The sequence below is a fragment of the Hyaena hyaena genome, unplaced genomic scaffold, assembly GCF_003009895.1.
Source record: "Hyaena hyaena isolate Hyena2069 unplaced genomic scaffold, ASM300989v1 scaffold_200, whole genome shotgun sequence".
NCBI classification, from domain to species: Eukaryota; Metazoa; Chordata; class Mammalia; order Carnivora; family Hyaenidae; genus Hyaena; species Hyaena hyaena.
In genome coordinates, this window is record NW_024080834.1 from 864871 (window position 1) to 892691 (window position 27821).

Consider the following 27821-nt stretch of genomic DNA (forward strand, 5'->3'; position numbering starts at 1 on the left):
AGTGCTCTTCCTGACAGCCCAAGGGTTCATGTTTGCATTTTCACTGGAAACCAGCATGTCAACTAACAGCAAATCCCAACAATTCTTCATTCATTTGTGTATATCCAATAATCATGACGACATGCTCATTTTATTTATTTGATTGCATGATGACAGCAGAGACTTTTCATTCACTTTTTCTCCCTCTTATACATTAAAATTCCACATTTTTGGGGCACCTGGGTGACTCAGTCAGTGAGCAACCAACTCTTGATCTCAGCTCAGGTCATTATCTCATGGTTTGTGAGATCGAGTCCCAACTTGGGTTCTGTGCTCACAGCTTTGAGTCTGCTTGGGATTCTTTCTCTCTCTCTCTCTCTCTCTCTCTCTCTCTCTCTCTGCCCTTCTCCTGGTCTCTCACTCACTCTCCCTCTCTCAAAATAAATAAACTTAAAAGAAAAAGTATTGCTAAAATTCCACATTCCTCAAGGGAAAATGTAATTGAAATGTATGATGAACAAACTAAAGTTTTGATTTAAATGCCACCATGAAAGTTTTTTCTATCTGCCACCCATTGTTGTTGTTGCTGCTGTTGTTGTTTAAGCAAGTAATTTTTGAACTCAATATCGTCAATATAATAAAATAAAGGCACAAGGCATGTATTGTGGCTCCCTGGTCTGCTAAGTGTCTTGTCTTCTTTTTCTCCTGAGGCTCGGGCTTTGAAGAGAACAAAGTAGTTCTGGAGTTTCTCTTCCTTCCCCAGAGTCGTTATTATCTGAAGAGCAAAGAAAATAAAGCTGAATGTTGCTTCACCGCAGCCCTTCTCAATCTTTCATGCTTGTTTCATCTTGTGGTAGTGGTGGCATCATTCCAGGCCGTGGGGAAAATAGGCTCTTACATAGAGTGCTTAGGCAAAGAGTAATTTATTAATGCTAACACAGAGGAGTCCATAGGAACTAAAAGAAATAAGCAAAAGGAAGAAGCCCTTCAGGCACGCTCGCAACAATAAAGCCACTATATCCCCTTTAAGGGCTGCCCAAAGAAACGGCATTCTCTCACAGGCCCCCTTGCCTATAAAATTTCACACCTACTGCTTTTTCTCACAGTGTCAGTTTATTCTGGGGTGAACTAGCCCATCTCTGGTCAGTCACAAGAGAAGAGTAGAATCAGAAGTATATGATATGTCATTTGCTAACCTGAAATCAGATATAATCACGCCCTGTAGATTATCAAATGTGAAACTGGCTTAGATTTTCAGCTTGCCATAAAAATTCTGTATGGAAATGCCCATCTGGTGATTTGTCTCTGGTCACTCACCCAGAAGCTACTTTTTTCTCAGGTATCAGACGATTACTCTTTCCACCCCAATTTAAAAATTTTGACGCATTGTAAGTAGAAATTGTTCTAAAACACATAACAAGCTTTCATAACTCTACCAGTAGGGTAAACAAAGCATAATTTAATTCGTTACTTTTAATCTCAAGATTTTTCAAGTACATTCTGGTCTTTCAGATTAGGACATTTCTTTGTCCTAGAGCAACATGGCATGGCCTAAGTGAGCCGTGGCAAGCCATGCAGCTTCTGGAGAGAAAGACTCCTGAGTCAAAGGCCATTGGTCAGCACATACTTGGCACCAGGACCTTCATTTGGGGCCCTGACATGACTGTTCTCAGAAGTTCTGGGAAAGAGTCCTATTTAACTCCTCCAGAGCAAAGACTTGGCATGCGAGTGCAGCTACACCCGGACTCACAGATGGGGCTATCTTGTGATTCTGTGGGAAGTTAGCTTCTTTACTTGGCTTGTGCTGCATAGTATGTCATTTTCTGCCCACAACTTGGTGAAAGAGAACTTTTCTGAGCTCCTCTCTAGGCATGTGTGTGCAATGCATAGCAAGCCTTTGCATTGCAACCGGATAAAGGACGAAGGAATATGATGATCTATTCTCCAAAAATACCTTGAATAATACAACCTAAGGAATGCTCTCTACCTTCAAGTCTATGGCTGTTTAAAGTAAATGTAATCATTGCCACTCTTGAATTAAGTGGATAATACAAGGTTGTAAACATGGTTTAAAGTACTAAAAATGATTCAAACTCATCATAGTTATGATTACTCTGTGATTTGGGCAAAGAGTTAATCTTTGAGGAATATAGGTAACTATAAATAATTAAAATATCTGTAATGGAGATACTAATTAAAACCCTTTCACATACTTGGCTATAATTTGCTAGAAATATGTTTTCTTGATACATGTTGACGATTATATTTAAGAGAGCATTATGAACAAAGAGACATTTACCAAGGTTATAATTCACACTATCCAACTGTCCTTTCCCATTGCCCTGCATTTTAGACTAACTTCACTTCTCCTTTTGAATACTAGGTGTATTTTACAATCCTCTGATCCTGTTCACAATCCTATCATGGCTTCCTTTTTCCTGATAAAGCTCATATTCATTGTTTTAGCATTTATAAGTTTATCCACTCTTTGGCCCCAATTTGTCTTCCTAATTTAGTTTCTAATCTTCACTATACAAACCTATACTCTCATATTATTAGACATTTCATCATTCCTTAAGAAAGCCTTGCACTGATCTTGGGCCATTTCTAATGTCATCTTCTCTGTGAAGCCTCTGTGATCCCTCCAAATAAGAGACTGGTCCTTTATCTGAACTTCTATAGTCTTTTGTACTTCCCATGTGGCATCCGTCACATACAGCGTTGTATTGTTATCTGTATCTATCTCATCTCTCTTACTGTATTTAAAGTACCTTAAAGGCAGAAAATGAGTTAATTTCTCATAGGACTACCACTCACAATATCAAACATGGTGCTTTACATATACAAAAAGCCAGATAATCAAATGATATCACATACATATGAATCAGGTCTCTCTCAGTGGCAAAATAACAGAAACCTAATTCACACTGGCTTCGTTTCTAAAAGGGAAATGTATTGATTCATATAAATGGCCAATCCAGGAATGCAGCTGACTTCAAGTATAAAAGGATTGAGGGGCTCAAAGAATGTCATTACAGTTATCTCTCCTCAATGTTCTGCTTCTTCTATATCTCTTTGTTTTCATCTTTCAAGGAGATATTTTCCACATGGTTTTCAAGAAAGGGACATACAACCTCAGGTCACCTACCCCAGGGAAGAGAACTATTGGCTTTTCCTTGGTTTCAGAACGTTACACCAGATACAGAGTAAAAGCATAGTTTCCTAATAGAATTCAAAGACAAATGATAAGAAAGCATACTGGACAGTAAAAAAACTAAAAAGTTACATAAAAATTTACAAATCAACTGGCTAAAACTCTTAAAAGATTAACATAAGGCCTTACCGTTTTTAAGTTTTAGTGAAAATATCAAATCAACAAGCACATATTAAACACCGACTCAAATGATACAAAAGCCAAACTTTCAACCACTGAGTAAGTGCAGTCTAGTTGGTGATTTAAAAAAATGTGATACATGACAAATATATGAATATAAGGCATAACATTCACCAAGTGTTGAAAACTATAGCACATATGACAACTTTAATAATAATTCAGGAAAGACAGGGTGATTGTGGAATAGGGTTATCTTTGAAGGTTTTATAGAGGTTGCAAAAGCTGTTTTGTTTTTAATGAAAGATGGAGTGATTTTGAATTGTTGGAAGAAGGTGAGAAGAAATTAGGGTGGAAAGAAAATGAGATGGTCCAGAGGTAGGCATTCTATTTATAGAGACATAACTCACATATAATTGTAGACAACAGCTCACATATAATGAAGAATTCACATCAAGAATGAGGTGAATGATCACAGCGAAGTTAAAGAAGGTTTTGTTAAAAATTTTTTTAATGTTTTATTTATTTTTGAAAGAGAGAGAGATAGAGTGCAAGCAGGGGAGGGAGAGAGAAAGAGAGGGAGACACAGAATCCAAAGTAGGCTCCGAGCTGTCAGCGCAGAGCTCGATGTGGGGGTTGAATCCACAAACTGTGAGGTCATGACCTGAGCTGAAGCAGGACACTTAATGGACTGAGCCACCCAGGTGCCTCATTCAAGAGTTTGAATATTGAGTCTATGAGTTTGAATTTGACCTAGTTCTAATTTCACTATATGTAGGTTTGAAGAGGAATTGAGAGGTCATGATCACTTTGGGGTATAGATGTTGGAATAATTTTTCTCCTGTGAAATAGGGGTCAACACTTCCATTTATGTAGGTTGTGAGCTGCACAGCCCTAGTGGGGACCAACCACACTGCAGTCTCCTGAGGCAGTGCACTGCATAGCCCTTATAACAATGTATGGCTGTTAAAAAGAAACCTGTAGACCCAAGGTGAGTCTTGACCCCACTACAGCAAACTGGGACTTAATTGTAATTTCAACTTTTCCAGGAGTAGAATTTTAAGCCAATCAGCACCAATGAGGTAATCCGTCCTATGGGCGCTCTGTATCCCCCCAATGGAAGATGAGGTAATTCACCTAATAAATCCCTCTGCCCTTCACTGTAAGGGAAGGTGACCTTGCCTGGAATAATCCTTTCTTTTGCTAATGACTTCCTGCCCCACCCTCCTTCCTATAAAGACCTTCCATTTGATACAATTCCTTGGAGCTCTTCTACTTGCTAGATGGAGTGTTGCCTGATTCATGAATCAATTAATAAAGTCAGTTAGCTCTTCAAATTTATTCAGTTGATTTTTTTTAACACTGGGCCATCTGGAAGACTTTCAAGAAATAAAGAACACACCAATTTGACATTGATGGGATATAGATAGGTGTTAGGTAGAATTTGGAAAGAAGGTTGAAGAGAAAAGTAGAGACTAGATTATGGAATGCCTCAAACTCTAGGCTAAGAAATATGGACTTGATTCTGTGTTTAATGTAGGGACGGGGCTGGGGGGAGGTTGGAGAAGCCTATGAAAGATTTTGAAGAGAATAGTGAAGTGTGGAATAAGTGTTTTGAGTGAATTAAGTCTAGGCTACAGGTTAAGGTACAGGATTCAAGGGCAGAAATTAGCATAATAGTGAAGAATGAAAAGATTGTTAGAGTAGTGCAGAGAAAGTAGACCATAAGATAGAAAGCAAAGTAGAGATTTGGGAGGTGTTTTTATATTGTTTTGGTTTGGTTTGGTTTTGGTTTGGCTTTTATTTTTAAAGAAAAAGAAGGGGGCACTTGGGTGGCTCAGGTGGTTAAGCATCTGACTCTGGGTTTCAGCTCAGGTCACGATCTCAGTTTGTAGGTTCTAGCCCTGCATCAGGCTCTGTGCTGACAGTGTGGAACTTGCTTGGGATTCTCTCTCTCTCTGCCTCTCCCCTGCTTGTTCTCTCTCTCTTTTTCAATAAATAAATAAAGAAACTTTAAAAAAAAGAAAGAAAGAGGGATTTTACGAATCTCTTATGAAAGAAATATGCGCCCTGGAACTTAGTATTATTATTATTTAGGTAGAGAATAAAGGACAAAAGTTACATTTCTTTCAAATCACTCCCAATGACTTTACTTCTGGCAGTTGCAGAGCTTTGTATATAGCAATTTCAAATATATTATTCCACTTGAATATAGATACTTCTTGAAATCATGAAATTAAACAATGTGCTAAGCTTCTGTAAAAAAATCACATCTAAAGTATAGAAATTACCCATGATAGCATACAATTTAATATTCAAATGGCAACACTCTCTATGTTTATTTGTGCCAGAAAAGAATGAATGGACAGTGTCAAAGTCAGACTTGTCATGTGTTTTGGATCCCATTCTTTTCTGGATCCCATTCTTCCTCAAGGATCTTCTTCTCTATCTTTCCTCTTCCCATTACTGAGTTTCCCTTTAGCAGTTTAGAAAAATATTCTTTAACTCTCTTGGGTCATCTCCTCACTTTCCATCAATCCGAGTGGCTGGTAGAGTAAGTGTACATTTCATGTCTGTCTCCTTTGCACTAAGTCACTTCTTAGTCCATCCTGCCTCTGCAGTTTTTCTCCCTGAAGATAACACAAACCTCTTATTTGTTAATTTTTCTTTGGCAATTTTCAGTATTTGCCATATTTGACCTCTCTACAGTGGATGATAGTTTTCCTTTCCTTCATTCTTGAAACTTCTGCCTTGGGTTCCTGGTCTCATTCTGTCTGAAATATTTTGCGTCTGTGCTCTTGACTTTTTCCTGTCTTTTCATGTTAATAATCCTCCAGGATTCCTTTCCATCCTTCACACTCTACTCTGTCTCATTATACACACTTTCTCTGGGAAATTTCATTCACTCCTTCTAAAGCTTATATACTGATAGCTGTTAGTTCTCTATCTCCAATCCAGATCCAAAGCCATATAATTACAATTAGATATTCCACAGATGCACCACAAAACATGTATAGCAGTGAAATTCTTACTAGCACCTCATGTCCATTCTTCCTTTCATATTCTCTTCAGAATTTATGGAACCACCATTTACGTAAAGAACTATGATAGAAAACAGAGAGTGATCCTTGATTCTTTTCTTCTCCTTCATCCTTCATGTGATAGTTAATTTTATGTGTCAACATGATAGGGCTACAGGATACACAGATATTTGATTAAACATTATTTCTGGTTGTGTCTGTGAGAGTGTTTCTGGATGAGATTAACATTTAAATTGGTAAGCTTAATAAGAGATTGCCCTCCCTGTATCCTATCCCAGAAAGGCCTGAAGAGAATAAAAGGCTGAGCAAGAAAGAATTCTTACTCTTTTCTTTAAGGTCTTCAATCTAAGACATCAGTGTTCTGCCTTTAGACTCAAACTCAGGTTGGGACTTGGATCAACTGCTCTCCTGGGGCTCAGGCCATTGGACTCAGACTGGAAATTTACCATCAGCTCTTCCGGGTCCCTAGCTTGCCAACTGCATATCTTGAACTTCACGGCCTTCCAAATCACAGGGAGACAATTCTTTGTAGTACACCTCTTTCTAAAGAAAAATCTGCATATATCTGTTTGGTTCTGTTTCTCTGGAGAACCCTGACTAATACAGATTTTGGTAGTAAGAGTGGATCCAGAAGACCACAATTTTAAGGATGAGTTTTATAAATTGTTTCTGCAGTTTCTGTAATTGTCTCTCCAACCTCATTAGATTGCAAAATAGTGATGACTCTATTTCCAGTAGTGAAGAGAGCAGTGAGAGACCATGGCAGGATCTGGCAGCAGAGATATGCAAAATATCCTCATTAGATATTCTCATCAGGCAAGGAGCTTGATGACCACATATATGATGCTTTCAGACATTTTTGGAAATCTAATGAATATAATGAGGTTTGTTGGTTGCTCCTAATGTTGCTGGACAAGGTGATAAAAGGAAAGGATAAGCTCAGGGATGTGAATTCTCAGTTCAAGTGTCACATAAATGACCTAAACACTTTTGTGTGTGCCCTAAAGGAGGCTGTTGTCTGCTGTAGCCTCAGGGCTGAGATTGTGGAAAATCAAACACAGAATTTCATCCTGCATTCAGCTGAATTACAACACAAGCTGAACTCTACAGGGTGTCTACTGTTAAAGTGAAGGCATTGACTGGGAAAGAATAGAATTTTGTCAATTGGAATGGGGACCTGGAGGAAGACTGATGAGTCTGGGAACATTGAGCCTCTAAACCCTGATAGTCTTCTTTCCCAGTGGAAGTGGCCTCCTCATTCCCAATGGTATTGGCCTCTCTAACTCCCCCTTTCTCCTAATTGAAGAGCGCTAACTCTGCATTGCCTGAAGAAACTGCAATGCTGTGCAGTACAAAGCTGATTATCCTTATAGCCCACCTCTACTACCCCTCTTTGCTTCTAGACCTATCACTAGACTCAAATTCCAGAAGATCCCTAAGGGTGAGATACAAAATGTGACCTATGAGGAGGTGTGCTATATGCCAAAAGAACTATATGAGCTTTCTAACTTATACAGACTAAAATCTGGAAAAAAATATATTGGAATGGACACTGAAGGTATAGAATAATAATGGAAGCAAGGTTGGATCTGGTCGATATTATTAATATGGGCTTCCTAAGCAGAGATTCTCAATTCAACATGGTAGCTTGGGAAGATGGAAAGGGTTCTAACGGTTTGTTAAGTGGATTGAATGAGACATGGACCAAAGAGTGGCCCACTGTGAGCAAACTAGAAACACTAGATTTGTCTTGCTTTAACGTAGAGGAAGATATTCAAAGGTTTAGGAAATGTGGAATGTAGATTTGTCAAATTAGTGGATTTGTCAGTTGAGACTTACTCACCCACACTGAGAGTACAGGTGATGCACTAGGAGACATATCAGAGTTCACAAAACACCTTTCACCACTACTCTGAGAGGAAAAGTAAAGTGTGAGTAGAGCTGTAGCATCCTCAAAGAGTCTGTTGTCACTCCTTTCTGTAGGCCTGTCCCTATAGTGGAGACTAATCAGGAAACTTAAATGCAATGAGAGTAATTGAATCCTAGGGTAGCAATGGCCACATGGCACCGCTCAGCCACCAATGGCAAGGTGGGCATGGTTACCATAATGGATAGCAGTTAAGCAGCAATCAGAATAGTCTGACTTGCACAAAACTGTGGCATTGGGTGGTTGATCATGGTGTTCCAAAAAATGAGATATAGGAAGCCTGATAAATTATTACTTAATCTATCATAACAGAAGAGCTTTAGATCAAGTGGACAAAAGTCTGACTTGAATCATCAAAAATTTGTCTTCTTAGGTTTTTCTGGAGGCTTCATTACATAGTCATAATTACCTAAATCGTTGCCCATTGGCTGATTCAACATCCAGCCCTTCCCCCTGAGGTCGAGGGATGGGACGGATATATATATATATCCGTTTGTTTATTTATTTTTAAGAGAGAGAGACAGTGTGTGTGTGAATAGAGCAGGGGTAGAGAGAGGGGGACAGGGGATCTGAAGCAGGCTCTGTGCTGACAGCAGAGAGCCCAATGTGGGGCGTGAACTCAACAACTGTGAGATCATGACCCAAGCCAAAGGCCCACAGTTAACCGACTGAGCCACCCAGGCACCATGCGTCTGAGAGTTTCAATCTCAATCACATGTTTGGTCTTCCTGGCAATCAGCCTCTAGCCCAGGGTGGGATCCAAAAGTTACTTTCATTCATAACAGGACACCCATTTCACCTTTATGTCTCTGAAGTATTTTCAGGACCTGTGGATGGAGACTAAATAGATCTGAGAACTAAATTTTGGTCATCTGAATGACCAAATGTACATTTCTTATAAATCATTATATCATAATATTTTATTCTTTATATACCATTGTACTGTAATTTATTTCACTATTTTCAATAGTTCAACATTTAGGTAGGTTTTTTGTACATTTTTAATACAATTACTAATTTTATGATAATTATCTTTGCATGCAAAAATGTCTTCTTGATCTGTAAACAGGCAGAACTCTGGGGCGCGGGGCCTGCCTGGAGAGGGCATGGAAGCTCCCCACCCTGTCCTTGCACTCAAGAATGTCTTCTTGAGTTCTAGGCTACTTCCTATGAATGGATTCCTAGAAGAAAAATTACTGAATCAAAAGATATGAATATTTTATATGCCTGATCTGAATTGTGAGTTTGTCTTCCACAAAAATATGTATCAATTCATAGTTCCCTTTGCAGCATATCTTTGTTTAAAATATTTTTGCCCAAATGAAGTCAGTCTTAATGTAAACATTAAAAAAAACTTTCTATTTTTATTAGTTATGAGATTATTAGTATTGTTTTCATTTCTTTGATTACTGAGATTGAATAATTTTTCACATTTACTTGTTGCCTACCTGTTTATGAACTGTTTATGAATTGCTTATGAGCTATTATCTGTTTATGAACTTTGCAATTTTTTCTTAGTATTTTTAACAATATGAATACAATAATATAAAGTTGTTAAATCTATGTAATTCATGCAATCTATTTAATCTATGCAAATATTCTCTGCATGTGTTTGCTTTTAAATTATTGTTTGAGATGTGACAATTTTGAATTTCAAGTAATCCAATGTATTTAGTTCTTTTCATTTCTGATTTATTCTAAGGCTTCCCTACTTAAAATTGCATTATATTAAAATATTTTTTAATGTTTATTTATTTTTGAGAGAGAGAGAAAGAGAGACAGAGTGCAAGTGGGAGAGGGGCAGAGAGAGGGGGAGACACAAAATGCAAAGCAGGTTCTAGGCTCTGAGCTCTCAGCATAGAGCCTGATGTGGAGCTTGAACTTATGAATTGCGAGATCATGACCTGAGCCAAAATGGGACACCCAACCAAGTAAGCCACCCAGGTGCCCTGAAAGTTACATTACACTTAGAATCAGATAAATTTTATTTAATTTCCCCTGAGAAATTTTTCTTCCTTTTCTATCTTTCTCTTTAACTTGTAAATTCCCTTGTTATTTATTTTGATCTTTGGCAGAGAACAAAAATAGATTCCGTCGTGTGCTAAGTTTATTCAGTCACTCAAAAATGTATTCAGTGTTTACTAGGTACTAAGCATGGTGCTAGACATTGTTGGAAAAGGCAAACGTTGAGAGGGACACTGAAGTCACATCTGAAGTTGATGTAGGCTAGCTGGGTCCGAGGACTCAGAGGGGGTCCCACAGAACCAGCCAAGAGGGTCCTTGATTTTACACAGTATAGAAATCCACAGGAGCTGAAAGGAAGTGAGAGCAGAGTTTACTAAAGACACAGAGAGAGTGTAGATACTGACAAAGCATCTGGGAGCTTTGGAAAGGAAAGAAGACTGAGTCTTGCTTTTGCTTGGAGTTTGGGGTTTTACTGAGGCTGTGGTCCATTGCACAGTGTCTTCCTAGTCATCCAGGAACAAAGACCAGTGTTTAGGTGTTCTCCATAAGTCACTTATGCCCTGGACCCAAGGGTCTTGATGAGTTAGTGGTCTTGGAAAACATTGTTGGCAACCCACCGAATCACTCCTTAGATGTTATCTATTATGTTGGAAGACTCCAAAAAAATCATTAAATCCTTGACCTTTACATAGAGGACAGGCACTATCTGTTTTATAAGGCACATGTGAGGTAAAAGTGTAGGTCCTTGCAAGGACAGAAACAGGAAAAGGAGCAAAAACAGCAGTTTCCATGGGATCTCCTTAGCTTCCCTGTCTCAACGTCACTCGGTGAGACAGAGAGAGAGAGAGAGGGAAGACATGTGTGAAATGGTCGCCCAGTGCTGGGTATTTGCCCTCCTTTTTCATGCCTTATAGAAAAACAGATCTTATGATCAGAGATATGTTCAACAATGTTAATACCAACAAATGGGTGGAAAGCATCATTATTTGAAGAAAATTGATTTTCATCAGTTATTGAAAATACCCACCCTCTTCATCTAATGACTTAAAAGTAGAATATATAACACATTATTTTTTTCTATAAGTATTTTAACATGATTGCAATACTTTTATCTCTACAATTTGATATTCTCCCTTTTACATTTAATTGATATGAAACATTTGTATGTGCCATAAACTACAGAGTAAACATATCTAACAGTTATACATAAAAGGTTTAATTGGTCCATACATTAAGTGGACCAATTACTCTTTTCAAAGTAGAGTTTGTTTTTCTTCTTAAATAAATAGATATCATTGTATAGATTCTCTATTTGGGATGTTATCATACAAACATGCCCATTTTGGGGGATGTGCACATTTAATCAAAGTGAATTAATATAAGCACACACCACCTTAGGCCCTCAAACAAATTTCTTTTTCAATTAGTCAGGCAATCTTTTCAATTTTCTTCCTCTTAGTAACTCTTAGGGCCATTCATTCCATAATTTATTGAGCCTCTAAAATGGAATATGACCTGTAATAGGGCATTGCCTTAAGAAATAACGTTCCATACATTCCAATGTACTTAATGTAGCCCTTCAAATCCTTAACCTATCCCTCTCTACTAGCTCCTTTCCAGAAATTCTTGTGTAAGCTAATCCAAGAACAAATGCTCTCACAGCAAACTTTCTTTCAATCTCATGATTTCCTCAAGCTCCATCCAATCTTTCTTTGCAGCCAAACTATCCAAAGTAGAGTCCACCCTACGACTCCTCTTCATACTTGTCACCCATTTACTCTCCAACCTACTGTAATCTTCCACTTCACCCTGAATCAGTTCCAACTATGGCCTTGTTGTAGGTTTTATCTCAACTTCAACTCTGTAGTTCTATCAATAACATTTGAAAGTTTTCGATAACTTTGGCTTCCATGTTACTTCTTTCATATACATTTTATTTTCTTTTTTTTAATGTTTATTTATTTTTGAGAAAGGGAGACAGAGTGTAAGTGGGGAATGGGCAGAGAGAGAAGGAGACATATAATCCAGAGCAGGCTCCAGGCTCTGAGCTGTCAGCACAGACATGGGGCTCAAACCCACAGACTGTGAGATCATGACCTGAGCTAAAGTCCAACGTTCAACTGACTGAACCACCCAGGCGCCCCATCTCATATACGTGTTCCTGATTACCAATTCCTCCTTTGACCTCACTGGTCATTTTAATGTATGGTAGAAGCCTTTAAGTCTACTTAACCAACTCCCTGGATGCGGGGAGGTTTTCCCTTCTGTCAGTCAGTCTGTACTCTGCACACCTCAGGGCTGAAGACTCCTGACACTTAAACCAGTCTCTACTTGGTCTGAGTTTGCCTACTGAATGCCTCATAGGGACTAGAGTTTGCTCTAGAAGATGTTTGTCATTACACTTGCTATTTTAATTATGTAATGTAATCAACTATTATGTAAACTAATAAAATATAGAGAAAAAAAGAGTTGTTTTTATAAAAATTAAGATGAGTGATTTGGAAAAGCTCCATAATGGCTGGTACCTTAAAGAAAAATTGCAGTCAAAGTAGGTGAAAAACAAAACCAAGAAAAAGCTCCTTCCAATCTAAGCATATTTACATGAAATGACCCTGCCATGCAAGTATCTTTAAGGTCCTCACAACAAAGCTGAAGCTGGAATCTGAGTGATGCCCTACGGCTTACAAGACTCAGACACCCATGCAAAGCAAAGAGAATGAAAGCAAAGTAACATTTATATGTTTTAAGGTATCTACAGAACACTTTGCTTTTCCCGGCTTGAACCTACTGTATTGATTAATCTATCCCCTTGCCTGGTGTTACAGGCCTCCTTCTCTAGAAATTTCATGATTACATCATGAGGCCTCTTGTTCTCTCTCTCTGCTCTCTCCTTGAGTAATTTAATTTCCAACTGGAGTTTAATTTAGCCTTTATTTTTTTAAATTTTAAATGTTTGTTTATTTATTTTGAAAGAAAGCTTGGGCATGAGTGGGTAAGGGGCAGAGAGCAAGGGAGAGAGAGAATCCCAAGCAGGCTCCATGCTGTCAGTGCAGAGCCTGATGCAAGGATTCCATCCCAGGAACCATGAGATCATGATCTGAGCTGAAATCAAGAGTCACTTGGGACACTCGGGTGGCTCAGTTTTGTTAATTGTCTGGCTCTTAATTTTAGGTCAGGTCATGATCTCATGGTTTGTGAGTTTGAGTCCCTGCATTGGGCTCTGTGCTGACAGCAAAGAGCCTGCTTGGTATTCTCTCCTTTTCTTTCTGCCCCTCCTCTGCTGGCTCTTTCTTTCTCTTTCAAAACAAATAAATAAACATTAAAAAAAAAAAAAAAGAGTCAGATGCTTAACTGACTGAGATGCCCAGGTGCCTCTAATTTAGCCTGTAAATAAACAAGTACCATCGGGTGAGCATAGGCCCTGCTTTGGGTACACGTGAGCCCTGCTTTTCTCTGTCTCTCTCTCGCTCTTTCTCTTTCTGCCTCCTTTCCTCTGGCCCTCCTGGGAAAACAAACAGACAAGTACCAAATTTGCAAGGCCTTCACAGAAAGAGTCCATTTCTCCACCTTTTACTTCCCTGCCTGCATTGTACTTTGTGCGCCATAACTACCAAAGAAAACTGTTGAGATATAAATAAAGCATAATGAAAACATTAGTCCATAAATTATAGCCAAAGAATGAGAATCTGGTTGGAACAAGTGTCCAAGAAAATTCCCCTGTTTTAAGGTCATACTTTTCCTCTTAACTGTTAAAGGAAAGAAGCTCCATTCATAATTATAATTAGAAAATTATCCATTTTAAAGTGGGTAGCTGATGCTAATTTTTAAAAATCAACTGTAGTTTTCCAGAAATGTACAAAGAAATTTAGGTCAACAATGACAAGTAACACTACAACATTCAATTTTATCTAAATGAAATCCAAAGTTTTTTTCTGTCTTGAATACTGGGGGCTCATTCTGTCTGAAGCTAGGCAGGACAGATATGATTGTCCCTTGCGTTTTACAGATCAGAGAATTAAGGTCCTAACCATTACTGACATACTGTTGACCTTATAGGTAGTTTGTAACCTAAATGGGATTTGTATCCTGGCAGTAGGCATCCTGAGTCACCTTTTGAATGTACCCAAGCTCCTTTACAATTGGGCAGGAGAATCAGGAAGTGAGTAGGGAAAAGTGAAACTCTTCTTCTACCTGTAATTATGACTCATCTGTTCACCAGCCTGCCTACGATTATGTCATTAGAGTTCAGTCCTTTGGTTTAACATATTTTCTCACAAAATTCTTGAGAGGAATAATAAGTTAATGATTCATCCTTTAATATCTTCCTATTAATATATCCAATGTGCTTCCCTTTGATTAAGTGATTCCTTGAAAGACAATAGGCATTTTAGATTATTGTCCTTTGTCTTCAAGAAGGGAAAGACAATGTGTATGTATGTGGGTGGGTGTAGGCAGTGAAGGGCATAGGCATAGACAAGGATCCTGGGAAACAGAAAAGGATTACTAGGATGTTGGATGGCAGAACTTGAAGACTTGCACCAGAGAATAGACTGAAGGAGCAGAGTGAGGGATGACATGTGTTTTTATTTCACAACTTTAGTTTGAGTTGAACTTAATGCTGAAGTAACTCAACTCTTATAATCCTTTTCTTTTTTTTTTGAGTTTGCTCTACTTTATTTCTAAGTAAAACCATTGATAGTCCCTTTGTTTTGACTCAAAATATTCCTGAAACTAGAGCATAAAAAATATTTATGGAGTAGATTATGATTTCCCTTCGGAACAGTTCTGAAATTGAATGTCAAATTTCAGTCCCAGGACTCACCATGGGATACATCATAAATATGATCAGCCATGTCCCATGACAATTAAGAAAGACATACCTATCATATAACATTAAAATTTTAATAACGATTCTGTAAGATGGTCATGAGTAAACCAAGTATGTCTTTGACACAAAGGAATCCAAAAAACTATACATTTTGGGGGGAAACATTAAAAATGTCATGCTTCATTGGCCACGGACCTTCCCATGGTCTGTTTGTCTGAAGTATCTGGGTTACTAAAGGCTGAGAGCTAGTGAAAAGCTTCTTGAAGGAGACAATGAAGATTTGGGAGGCTTGCCTCACTTGATTCTCACCTATGGTCCTTTTCCATTTATTCTAACATTCTGTGAAATGGAACTATTTTCTAAAAGTAATATGCTAGCTCTAATAAACATTAAGCAACAAATACTAAATGATTTCTTGTGCCACCTTAAAATTTGGGTTTATGGTATGCTAGATTGTCCTGCTTTAGAAGGATGTTAAAGACCTTTGAAATGATTGTTCTTCTTTCTCTAGTCTAGCTACACACTTTGTGGCAAGGAGGGCCTCCTAAATAATTTTCTCCATTATCAAAGTACTCCATGTTCGAAAGGTATTTATCAGTGGTGCTACAAGTGAGGTTTCTCTTATTGAGAATCATTTTATGAACAAGGACTGATCATCTACTTTCCCCTTCACTCTCCTCTAACTCCTTAAATAGTTCAAAGTTACCAAGGTGGCAGCTCAGAGACAGACCAAAGCAAGGCACCAAGACACATTGATGAGGGTTCAATTGCTTTATTATGCTTTTAGCTACAGGCTTACTTTATACTTTCTTAATCCGCTAACAATTATCAACAGGTCATTAGCACAATTTCATGGAGCAGGAGTTTCAAAACATCTCTTACAGAATCTTCAAAACAACAGAATAGTTTGAATGTAGCTTCCTTTACCCCTCAAAACAAAGTGTAGGAAAGGCTGCGTTTTAATTAGGTGTTAGCAAATGGTGAAGTGGCAAAAAGGAAGACTGTAGTTTCCTATAGACGATAAAGGATAGTTGATTTCAGAAATACTTACACGAAAAGGTTAAAGCTGTGATTTATTAACACTGAAACGCCATTTAAATTTTTATTTTTTTATTGAGATATAATTGACATAGAACACTACATTAGTTTCAGGTGTATGAAATAATGACTCAATACGAATATTGCAAAATGATCACCAGGACAATTCTAGTTAACATCTCTCACTACACAGTTACAAAATTTTTAAAAAATTTATTTAACATTCATCACCTTTTTTTAGGCATTGATGCCTCTTGCCAATCAAAAAAAAAAAACTATTGAACTCAATTTGTAGTAAAGAGATTTAAAAAATTTCACAGACGATGGAAGCTATGTACTCTAGGATTGATCATATAAATGTACAAATTATACTCCGGCTGTACCCCTCAATTGTATTTTTCTTGCCTCTCCCTATTTTGAAAATAAACAAATTTTATTAATATGACAAATTTAGTAAAACTGGAAAGTATGCTAAATAAGGTTTCCAGATGTCACCTTGGCCTTCTCAAATATAAGACCTTGAATCTTTTAAGTTAATTACTTCCTGCCTTAGAAATAAAATATTAAATTGGTAAAATACCTCAGGATATGTAACTTATAAATTATGAATGTTGGTAAATACATGGCATACTGAAATATAATTATATAATACTATTTTTAAAATGATAAATAAAAATAAAATAGAACTAACAACAGACCTCACAAGACAAGTAGAAAAAGCTCATCTATCACAAGTTCTACCCAAAGGCAATGTTATGTAAATTCAATTTATAGGCCCTGGATAGCTTCCCCAATGTTGGCCTCTCAAAAGCTTTATACTGATATTTTTAAGAAACTGGCAGCATACTTCACCTTGGAAAAGTAATTTTATAAAGACACTGCCATTAGTGATTTTATGTACTTCCACATACCCTTTCTGAATTTGAAATAATGGATAAGTTCAGGTAATAATTTTTGTTCTCTTTCAAATTTTATGACTAAAATATTGAGTTGTGTTTTATGGCCCACATTTATTATTTTCTGTAGAGTCTGTCAGCAGCTTTAGGCAAAGAATACCTTTGGAGTCTGAATCAGATGCAAAAGAATCCATGGCTTAAAATGAGTAATCATGTATTCCAGAAGCATAACAACTTCCCAAGATTCTGAAATACAACGAAATACTGCATACTGTGTAATATCGGAATAATAACTTTCCGATCCTCTGTACAATTTCTCCCTTTTTTTCTTTCTTTCTGTTAGGATAATTTTCTCTTCAAGTATGGGCCAAGATTATTGCTATAAAACGTCATTTCTCCCAGAGCAGTTTTGGTAGGTTTTGTGGAGGAAGAGTTTATTTAGCAAATTGTACACTGACAATGGTAAGGACTTTTCAGTTACAAGGAATTTTAACAAGGTTGCAGGATTATCCAGTCTCAGTTTCTAAGAGTAAAACTGAAAGAAATTTAAACCGCAGTATATTAAATAACATGTAAGGGTATATATTATACGATGGAACAACATTCTAAAACTTCCTTAAATTGTTTTCTTTTTAAACTAGGTTCTCATTTTAATGGACAGGCTATAATTTGTTACTATCACTTGTTTAAAGAGAATGAGAACTGGGGCACCTGGGTGGCTCAGTCTTTTAAGCTTGGGACTCTTGATTTCTGGTCAGGGTGGTCGGGTCATGATCTCACGGTTCCTGGGACTGAGCTTCTCTTCAGGCTCTGCGCTGACAGTGCGGCACCTGCTTGGGATTCTCCCTCTCCTCCTGTCCCTTTCTCCATTTTGTGCTTGCTCTCTCTCTCTCTCTCTCTCTCTCTCTCTCTCTCGCACGCGTGCAATAAATAAACATTAAAATAAAAAAAGAATGAGAACTTGACTTCTACAAGAGAAAAAGATACTAAGAGTAAGATTCTAACCTGGATCTAATTCTGCTGAAATGCTAACTTTCTGCATTTCCTAGGTCCTAAAGCCATAAGTCACTTTATTTTTTAATTTTGTTTAAATCCAAATTAGTTAACATACAGTGTAGTATTAGTTTCAGGAGTAGAACTCAGTGATTCATCACTTACATACAAACACCCAGTGCTCATTCCAACAAATGTCCTTCTTAACCTCCGTCACCCATTTAGGCCATCTGCCCACCCACATCCCCTCCAGCAACCCTGTTTGTTCTCTGGATTTAAGAGTCTCTTACGGTTTGCTTCTCTCTCTGTTTTTATCTTATTTTTCCTTCCCTTCCCCTTTGTTCATCTGTTTTGTTTCTTAAATTCCACATAAGAGTGAAATCATATGATATTTAACTTTCTCTGACACCTATCAGTCACTTTAATAAACTTTGGTTTCTTTACCAAAATGGGAGGCTAACAATCTGGGTGCAATAAATGAGATAATAAATGAAAGTTTTGAACAATATATTTATTGTTCTATTGTAAGTTATTGTTTATCAGGGAAAAGTTTTCATGGTAGTATGTACGTCATAGACCAGCTAAGTTGTAATTGAGGTTTATTTTATGGTTTTAGCATTCTCTAACCTCAGAGTCTACCTAAAAATGTTCTGCACCAGGGACTGTCTTTATGTTTAATTTGGTTAAGCACATCTACCTTCATTTTGAGCACTCACTGTCTATTATTGACAGTGGTAACTAAAATCTGGTTAGAATATCATAAAAATCAGGCAGTATAAAATAAATTCCATGACACTACTGAGACATTTGAGAAATAATTTGCTTTCTTAGAAGTCAGGTCAAGAGCAGAAACAAAATTATTAACGTATAACCTCAATTTTTCCCCCTCAAGCACATAAAAAGAACAAAAGCAGTGTTTTCTTTGAATTAGATTTACTTTGAAGAGGTTTGTGGTTATTAAGTTTGTTTTACCGTTTTACATAGGGAACCTTTGTTGGCTTTTAAAATGTAATTTACCAAGGTAACCGATGTATTTCTGCCACCGATCAAGCAAATACATACGACAAAACGTATGTCTACTTATTTCAGCCTCTGAGGTTTATTTTTAAATTATTCTGTTTGGGGGCTGGGGGAAAATATGAGCTCATTTCTTTCCCCTCTGCCAAAGGCAAGCTGACTTCCCCAACCCACATGGCCCGTTGAGCAGTAAGTCGCGTGTTCGCGTACTTGAGTCTCCCGGCTCGGGTCTCGCCACCAGTGCGCACACACGCACTCACGCTAGCTCGCGGGAAGGGGCCACAGTCCATTGGCAGGGCTTCTCCGGGTCGGCTACGCAGATCGAGCTGACGGCGGAGCTGGCTATCCCGTGTGTCAGCCGCACCTGCCCCCGGGCTCGAGAAAGAACGGGTGTTCGATGGGGTGCAAGCAGTTGCTTCCACCCACTCTCCCCCTTGTAGACAGTGTACTCCTCGCCCCACGGGAGTTCACACACACACACTCACCGGCACGCTCACACACGTGCGCCCCGAACCTCGCCCAGCCGCAAGCCGGGACGCGTCGCCCGCGCGCCCCACCTCCCCGCCGCTGGCTCCTCGGCCTCCCCCCACCCGCCCGCACCCCACGTGGGCGCACCCCGGCGCCAGGCGGCCGCTCGGCCCACGGAGCCCCTCGCAGGCCCCCGGGGCGGGAGGGAAGGCGCGGCCCCGGGGTCGGACGGACACAGCCGGCGTCCAATCGAGCCCCGCACAGCTTCCCCGAAGGGAGGGAGCGGAGGCTCGGACGGGCCCAATGAGCGGGGAGCCCGAGTGGGACTTCCTCCCGGAATCCCGTTGGCCAGAAGAGCGGGGCTGTGGGTGACACGTAAGTTGGGTGGGAGGCGGCGGCGGCGGCGGCGGCGGCGGCGGCGGCGGCCGAGCTTCGGCAGCCCCTGTCAGTGACACCGGCCCGCCGTCCCCCCCACACCCAGCGGGGCCAGGCGGCCCCCGCCCGTCCAGCTACTCCGGCGGGCCGCGCGCGGAGACGCCGCCTGGAGCCGGGTCCTTTTGTTGGGCGCGCGCCCCCTCCTTTTGGTGGCAACAAAGTCGCGCAGCGGGAGCCGCCGCGAGGGGGCGGGGAGCGGCCGGGGCGGGACTCCGAGTGCCGCCAGGGGCAGCCGAGCCAAAAAGTGGGGAGGAGGGAAAAAAAAAGGCAGGCGGCGTCTGGGGACCGGCGCGGGCACAGTCCGCCGGGAAGTATGCGGAGGGCCCCTGGCCGGGCCCGGGCACGCGCGGAGAGCCGGCCTCGCAAAAGTTTGGCGGCCGCTGCCCGGGCGGCGTCGATGGCTGCGCGCCCCGCGGCGCGCGGGGGCTGAGCGGCCGCCACTTCCCCTCGGGCCCCGCTTTTGTGTCTCGCGTCTGCTCCTCATGCTGCGTCCGGCCGCCTCCTGCGGCGGCCGCTGCTGAGCGCCCGCTCCCGCCGAGGGGAGGAAGGGACGGCGGCGGCGGCGGCGGCGGCCGCGGCGCGGGGTCCAGGCGGGGCTATGGGAAACGGGATGTGCTCCCGAAAGCAGAAGCGGATTTTCCAGACGCTGCTGCTGCTGACCGTGGTGTTCGGCTTTCTCTACGGCGCGATGCTCTACTACGAGCTGCAGACGCAGCTGCGGAAAGCCGAGGCGGTGGCGCTCAAGTACCAGCAGCACCAGGAGTCCCTTTCTGCCCAGTTACAAGGTACGGTTAACGGGACGCGCGCGGCCGGTGGCTCACTTCGCCTCCCGCCCCGGCTGAAAAGTGGCTTTGGTGACACGTTAGCACGGCGGGTTCCACCTAGGACCGTCACGGACGTCAGAGCTGAGCTCTGCATGGCTGCCGGGTGCCCAAGTGTCAAGGGAGATGACATCCCCATCCTCCCGCTTCCTCCTGCGGTTTCGTTTGAAATTGTCGGCGCAGAGGCAGGTCCCGCTGGGCGTGGGACGGGCCGGCGCGCACCGAGCGCTTTACCCCAGCACTTGTCGCGGGCCCAGCTGCAGCCGGGGGCTTGCCCGCCGACCGAGTAGCCCTTCCTCCGTTTCTGCCGGCCCGTCCAGGAGAGGCACGGTCCTGGTTTCTGGGTGTTTGCTTTGCAGTTACCCTCGTCAGTAGGCTGAAAAATGGAGTTTGGCAGTGATTTCTCAGACTATGCTGTTTTTTCAAGGGAAATTTAGCCATGACCTAGCAGCCCAAACTACAGGCCCAGTCAAATGGAATCTAGACCTGGTGCTTTCTGTTAATATAATAGGGTGACTTTAGAGATGTTGGAAGTTTTGGAAAAGTCCACACTACTACTGTTCACCATCCCGCAGGTATGCGTTGGAGGGAAAAAGTTTCACTTCCTGAGTAACTTTTAGTTTAAGACAGAGGTAGGTAGGCGTGCTGGGGTGTGGGTGGGGGGAGGTTGGGGAGGTGGTATTTTACAATTAGTGTTGAGAAGTCCAAGGGGAGAAATGCAATTTTTCATTTTATCGGATACAGTAAGCACAACTTGCGCAAGACCCGCAGAAAGATTTGAAGTTCCTGTCCTGTTTTAGAATCTAATTTAATGTAAATTTCAGAAACATAAATGGTGCATGACTGCAAAGCAAGCACGATGTAGCCTTAGCATAGTCATCCTAGCTATACTTTTTGAAAGCTTTACTGGTACTTGTGTGTAGTTTTCAGTACATACGTAGTCCTCTCCGCAAGCAAAAAATAATAATAGAAAGCTGTGAGCAGCGAAATGTTGACAGTCTGCTGATAATGCAAATATAGCTTATTTCGTATTACTGGGAAGATATAAGCTGGATGGATGTTTCTGTCAGTGTATGTGCATATAAATCTAAAACAGATGCCTTTTCCTTGCTCCAGCTATTTTGAGTGTTTTCTAGTAAGAAAAAAATTAAAACGAGAGAAAAGGACATGCAGCTGATTGCTTGGTCTTATTTTCTCTTCCTAACTTAGAAGAAAAGGAAGTATTTTTAGCTTACTGAAGCTGCATAGCCACAGGCAGTGAAAATATGTGCGCTGGGTTTGGCTCAGAAGGAAAACCTGTTTTGATACAGACTTGGGTTTAAGAAGATTTTTCTTTAAACTTGTTGGTATTTACCCATGACTTGCTGTTGGTGTATGAATTCTGGATCTTTACGGATTTACTTATTTACCTGGGAGACATCAGTGGCTTCCCTGTGAAGTTCAGTGCAGTTAGACTTAAGGGGAAAATTTGTGATCGAATACTAAAAGGGGAGGGCTGGATTTTCACACATGTGGCTGGAAGGCGCGTGTATGGTGGGTTATATGAAGTTGTTGCCTTGGTCTCTTGGTTTAGGAGACCCGTGCGAACATACACTGTCAAGTTAACCAGTACCTCAGCACTGCACAGTGCCTGACACTCATGAGGGAATCAGTATAGATTTATTCAGTCATCAAACAATTATTCTAAACAGTGGTGAGAAAATTAATCCCATGCATTTTTGTCTGTCCTCTCAGCCTTCACTTTCCTGTCTGCTTTTTTGAAACAAAACAAAACAAAGTAACAATATTTCACCCAAGGACAGCGTTTGCCTCAGCAGCCAATGCCGGAACTGAACTGACTGACTGAGGCCCTGATTTCTGAGTCATGGCCTGTATTTGCAGTATTTCATTTTGAAAATCAATCTCAATTTCTTTTCTCCTTTTATTGGCTGCCTTTTGGTGAAAGTCCTGGAGGAGAGTGGTTGTGAGTGGTAATACAAGGCCATTCAAATATACAGCATTTGTTTTGCAGGAGGAAATGTAGCTAGTTTGAGTGGCTTTAAAGTCTATTTCTTAATGTACTCTTTTGCCATTTCCTCTTGAATCCTGGTGCTGGCGCAATTACAATATGATCATACCTGAAGAATTCTTTCCCAAGCAGGCCACGCGATTGACTCCTATAGCATTTATTTTGGATTTCACATCTGCAGGCCATTTAATGAAGGTTTTCTGATGTTAGGCATCTTCTGCTTCCCTTTTCCAATGAGAAATGACATTTCACTCGGCAGCGCTCTTTTGTACCACCGGCACACATTCGTTTTGAGGGCATTAGGTTCTCCATTCTCAGAACTTGTTTAGTGAAGTGAGATCTTTTAACCTGGCTTGGATTAAGATCAGAGTTAATTATGAGTGGTCTTCTTTAAAAAAAAAAAATGACCATTAGATGTTTAAGTAGTTTGACCTTGTACTTAGTCGGTTAAGTGTCCGACTTTCGCTTAGGTCATGATCTCGCGGTTCGTGGGTTCGAGCCCCGTGTCGGGCTCTGTGCTGACTGCCAGCTCAGAGCCTGGAGCCTGTTTCAGTCTGTGACTCCCTCTCTCTCTGACCCTCCCCTGCTCACGCTCTTTCTCTCTCCTAGAAATAAATAATAAAAAAAAAACATTTAAAAAAAAAAGTAGTTTGGCCTTGTAATCTAAAGGTATACATTTGTTAAGGGAACATATTTAGGTCATCTTCAGTTTAAGAATGGGGTGTACTCCAGAGATTATTTTGAAAGTAGGTTATGTCTGACTCCAAGTACGTTTGGTAGTAGATTGGTTCCTTAAATAGGAGATGGTGAGGGGTGACCTGGGGAAAGTTCCAAGACGAGGCTACCTCCTTTCCAGGAAAACAAATGTCGGTGTCTGCCAGCCTGTATATCTATTTACTTCTCTATCTCCCACTTAGGCCACACATTAATTACCCTGAGCTGTGGGGCAGAGGTTACAGATTGGTGGCAGAGGCGGTGCTTCCAACCTTTGACCAGCGTAATGTTTACTTAACCTCTTACATGTTTTCAAGAACCTGCTTTCAGGTGGGCCATGCACCAGTCTCCGTGTCCGTACACAGTGGTTCTTAGGTCTGACTGCCCATGAGAATCCCATGGGCAGTTCCCAGACCAACTAAAGCACAATCTATGGGGGTGAAACCCATATGCTCTCCCCTGGTGATTACAATATGCAGCCAAAGTTGAGAACCACAGCCCTATTATCTTTTTTTTTTTTTTAAGTTTATTAATTTTTCAGAGAGAGAGCAAACATGTGAGTGCATGCACAAATGGGGGAGAGGCAAAGAGGGAGGGAGAGAGAGAATCCTGAGCAGGCTTCACACTTAACAGTGCAGAGCCCAGTGCGGACAAACCATGAGATCATGACGTGAGCTGAAGTTGGACGCCGAACCGACCGAGCCACCCAGCTGCCCCCACAGCCCTATAATCTTAAAACTGAGTCTTCACACATTACTTTACTTTCTTGGCCATAAAGACATCTGAGGGTTTTATTGTTGTTGCTTTTACCCAGAGCATGTTATTCAAATTCTAGCCCTGAAACTTTTGGTGTGAACTTGGCTTTCATTTTTCTTCTACAGTGGAGGTTAGAATGACCTACTTCATAGGGATAATATGAGGATGAAACAGTGAATCCTGTTAAGCTCCTAGGACATACTTGGCACATAGTAGGTGCTGCTCATTAAAGATGATCTGTTATTATTATCACGGTCCCTGTTTGAGATAAGATGTTTCATTTCTCTTTCCCAGGTTTGTCATGGGTAAAAATGTTGAAATTGACAAAATTTGTTTTTATAATTAGCTACCTCCTTTGACTGTACCTGAGTAAATAACTAAGGAAACCGGTAAAAGGACATAAATCTAAGTAGTTTCCTCTGGAGAAGGGACCTTCACTGACAACTTGAACTTAAAAAATTAAAGTAGGGTTACTGATTAACTCCCTTCTGAATTATATCACATAAGAAGAAGGTGTAACTCCGAGTGGTTGGCAATAACCTAGTGTAATGGGATCTGAGATAGAGATAGAACTATTTAAATTTTTTTAAAGTAGGGGCAAATAGCCCCTCATTCCCCAAACACTGTGTCATATTATTGCAGTGCTTTTGGTTTTCCCAGTGATGGCAGGAAACCATCACGAAAAGGTTTATATAATGTTTCCTGTTCTCCTGTTCCAGATAAGTGTATCAGAACTATTTAAAATAAAAGTAAGTTGGGGCACTTGGGTGGCTCAGTCAGTTGGGCGTCCAGCTTGGCTCAGGTCATGATTTCATGGCTCGTGGGTTCAACCCCTGGGTTGGGTTGTGTGCCAACAGCTCAGAGCCTGCAGCCTGCTTCTGATTCTGTGTCTCCCTTGCTCTCTCTGCCCCTCCCCCGCTCACTCTCTGTCTCTCAAAAATAAATAAACATTAAAAGAAAATAAGTGTGGTGCTTCCAAGGCTCATATTGTTATTTAAATTAGTTGTTCCTTGCGTTTTGTTCTCCTTACACAGGGTTGCTCCCTAGCCTGAGTGTGAACAGATAATTGGAACTGCTAACTTCTTTGTTTTCAGCCTACCCTGCATCTGCTTAAAAAGGAATACAAGTCTTCTTCATCTCAGGGCCAGGCTTTCCTTAGTATTTCATCTCCCTTGTCTGGTGCCTGGCATATGGTAGTCATTCAGAAGATAGTAGGTCTACTCCTTTCTGGTATTTTCTGTTTGCTTACGAATGTGCTTGTACGTGGCAGGCAGTGAAATCTGGTGGGTAAAGGTTGAGGAGTCAGAGCACTTGGGTTTCAAATCTTGCTACCTCTCTCTCTCTCTCTCTCTCTCTTTTTTAACCAGCTTTGTGATCTTAAATAAGTTACTTCTTTGTGACTCACTTTTATCATATAAAATAATCAGAATAATAATTCTTATAATAGGTTATTATGAGGATCAATCATGTTAGCTGGCATACAGTGCTTAAGAGTATAAGGGCTTCATTTTGGATTGCTGGAAACTTTATATATAACAGAGTGGTTCCCAGAACTCAGTAATTTAGACCCACAAGTGTGGGTTGTGTGTGGTTTGGTATACTCAGTTTTAAGTGGAAAGTTGGGCCTCATAAACATCAACTAGGTACTGTTTACTAGATGAATATTTTCATTTAAAAAATAGAGTGGAATTAAATACTCTTTAAGGTCAGTAGTTTTTATGTATACATAAAATCCTGCCTTAAAATGCATTCCCCGATGGAGCACCTAGGTGGCTCAGTCGGTTAAACTCTTGATTTTGGCTCAGGTCATGATCTCACAGTTCATGCGTTCAAGCTCTGTGTTGGGCTCTGTGCTGACATCAAGGCGCCTGCTTGGAATTTTCTCTCTCTCTCTGTCTCTGTCTCTGCCCTGCCCCCCACTCCCCACTCACTCTCAAAATAAATAATCGTTAAAAAAATTCATTCCCTGAATAAAAGATGAAAGCTTCTAGATACTTTCTGAAAATCAGTCTCAACTAAGCATTCTGTTATATATGTATATGATTTGCATATACCTTAGTCATCCCTGTAAATTGGAACATTGTCCATATTGGTTGACTATATAAGACAATTTCTCATTATTTGTGAGCCTTTAGTTTAAGTCCCATATAGATTGGAAGCCATCCCTTGATTTCTTTATTCTCTCCTAGGGAGAGTTACTTCTAGGGCTGGAACACAAGACAATTTCAGGGATTTAAGGAATGAGTGACTTAGAGTCGGGGAATTGACATGCACTGGATTTGAAAGAAACTAGAAGAAGGGAGAGAAAGAAAAGGGGTCCACTATCAGTTTATGACTTTTCAAAGCACTGAGGAATATTCTTGCTCACATGTTTCTGTCCTAAAGAGAAAGAAAGAGGGACTAGTGAAGGGTGATTGATTTTGGCATCGGATACTATTTGAATACAACTTTGGTGTTCACAGGTAGAGACCTTGAACAGGCAACTAACGCCTCTGGACTTCAGTTTTGTCATGTTTAACTGGGGATAACTATGTCTATTTATGCGCACTTGTATAGATTATAAATAATGCATCTGAAATTACTTAGAAGTAGTAGCACGTTACTACTGCATTTATTAGGTGGCCAGGACTACTGTTGCTGGGTTAGCATCTGGCTGTTCTTTATTCTGCTCACTGTTTACATCTAGCAGGTAATAGCATTATTAGTAGTGGCCTAAATGTGGCTTTTGTCAGAGATATTTGCCCAACTTGGCTGAAACTTTTATTTGACTTAAGACACTCTCATTCTGTCTTTTCTACTCTACTTTTTTCCTTTTTTGGGGGGAGGGGAGAAAAGACCTGAGTACACTTTACATGGTAACAACTAAGAATTGTTGTTTTTCATTTTGACAAATAAGTGTTTTTATTTTATCATTGAGGACAGAATTTTTTTTTGCTACTTTTGCCAGTCAGTGCTTTGTGAATTTTGTAGCTTTGGAAGTAAAAGTTATATGTAATACAACTTTACTATAAGAGAAAAGTGGCAAACTATATTTTCCTTTTGAGCCACTGTTACTTACTGTGAATTTATTTTGGGGCACCTGGGTGGCTCAGTTGTCTAAGCATCATCCAACTCTTGGTTTCAGCTCGAGTTGTAATCTCATGGTTTGTGAGTTTGAGCCCTGCATTGGGCTCTGGGCTAACAGTGCAGAGCCTGTTTGGTATTCTCCCTCTCTCCCTCTCTCTATTCCCGTCTCCTGCTCGCTCTCTATCTCTTTCAAAAAAACAAATAAGCTTAAAAAAAACCTTTAAAAAATAAAGTGAATTTATTTGGGTAGAATTTTGAAAATTTTTTGAAGAAATTTAAAAATTGTAAAACTACATAACATTGGTTGAATGTCTACCCTGTTCAGGTGCTGTGCTAAGCACATTACCTGCATTTTCTCATTTAACAGTAACCTGAGCACTTTAATACAAGTGAGGAATCTGAGGCTCAGAGGGGTTAGTTAGCTTGCCAGTGTCAAGGTCGAGTCTAATGAAACTGAGCTTTGAACCCTAACGTAACTTCCCAGCCGTGTTCTTTCCACAGTACTCCATTGCCCTCAAAATTATTTTAGTGGGTCTCA

At 40.5% G+C, this 27821-nt stretch overlaps 1 protein-coding gene across 2 annotated transcripts in view; it reads left to right on the plus strand.

Annotated features, from left to right (window-relative positions):
- Positions 1–20415: 20415 nt before the first annotated feature.
- The window catches only part of GOLIM4 (golgi integral membrane protein 4), a 78843-nt gene continuing 71437 nt past the window's right edge, over positions 20416–27821 (plus strand). For both annotated transcript variants that reach the window (XM_039241938.1, XM_039241939.1), the window contains exon 1: positions 20416–20703. In XM_039241938.1, coding sequence (XP_039097869.1) covers positions 20517–20703 — 187 coding nt within the window. In that variant the 5' untranslated portion in view covers positions 20416–20516. The remainder of the gene's footprint in view (positions 20704–27821) is intronic.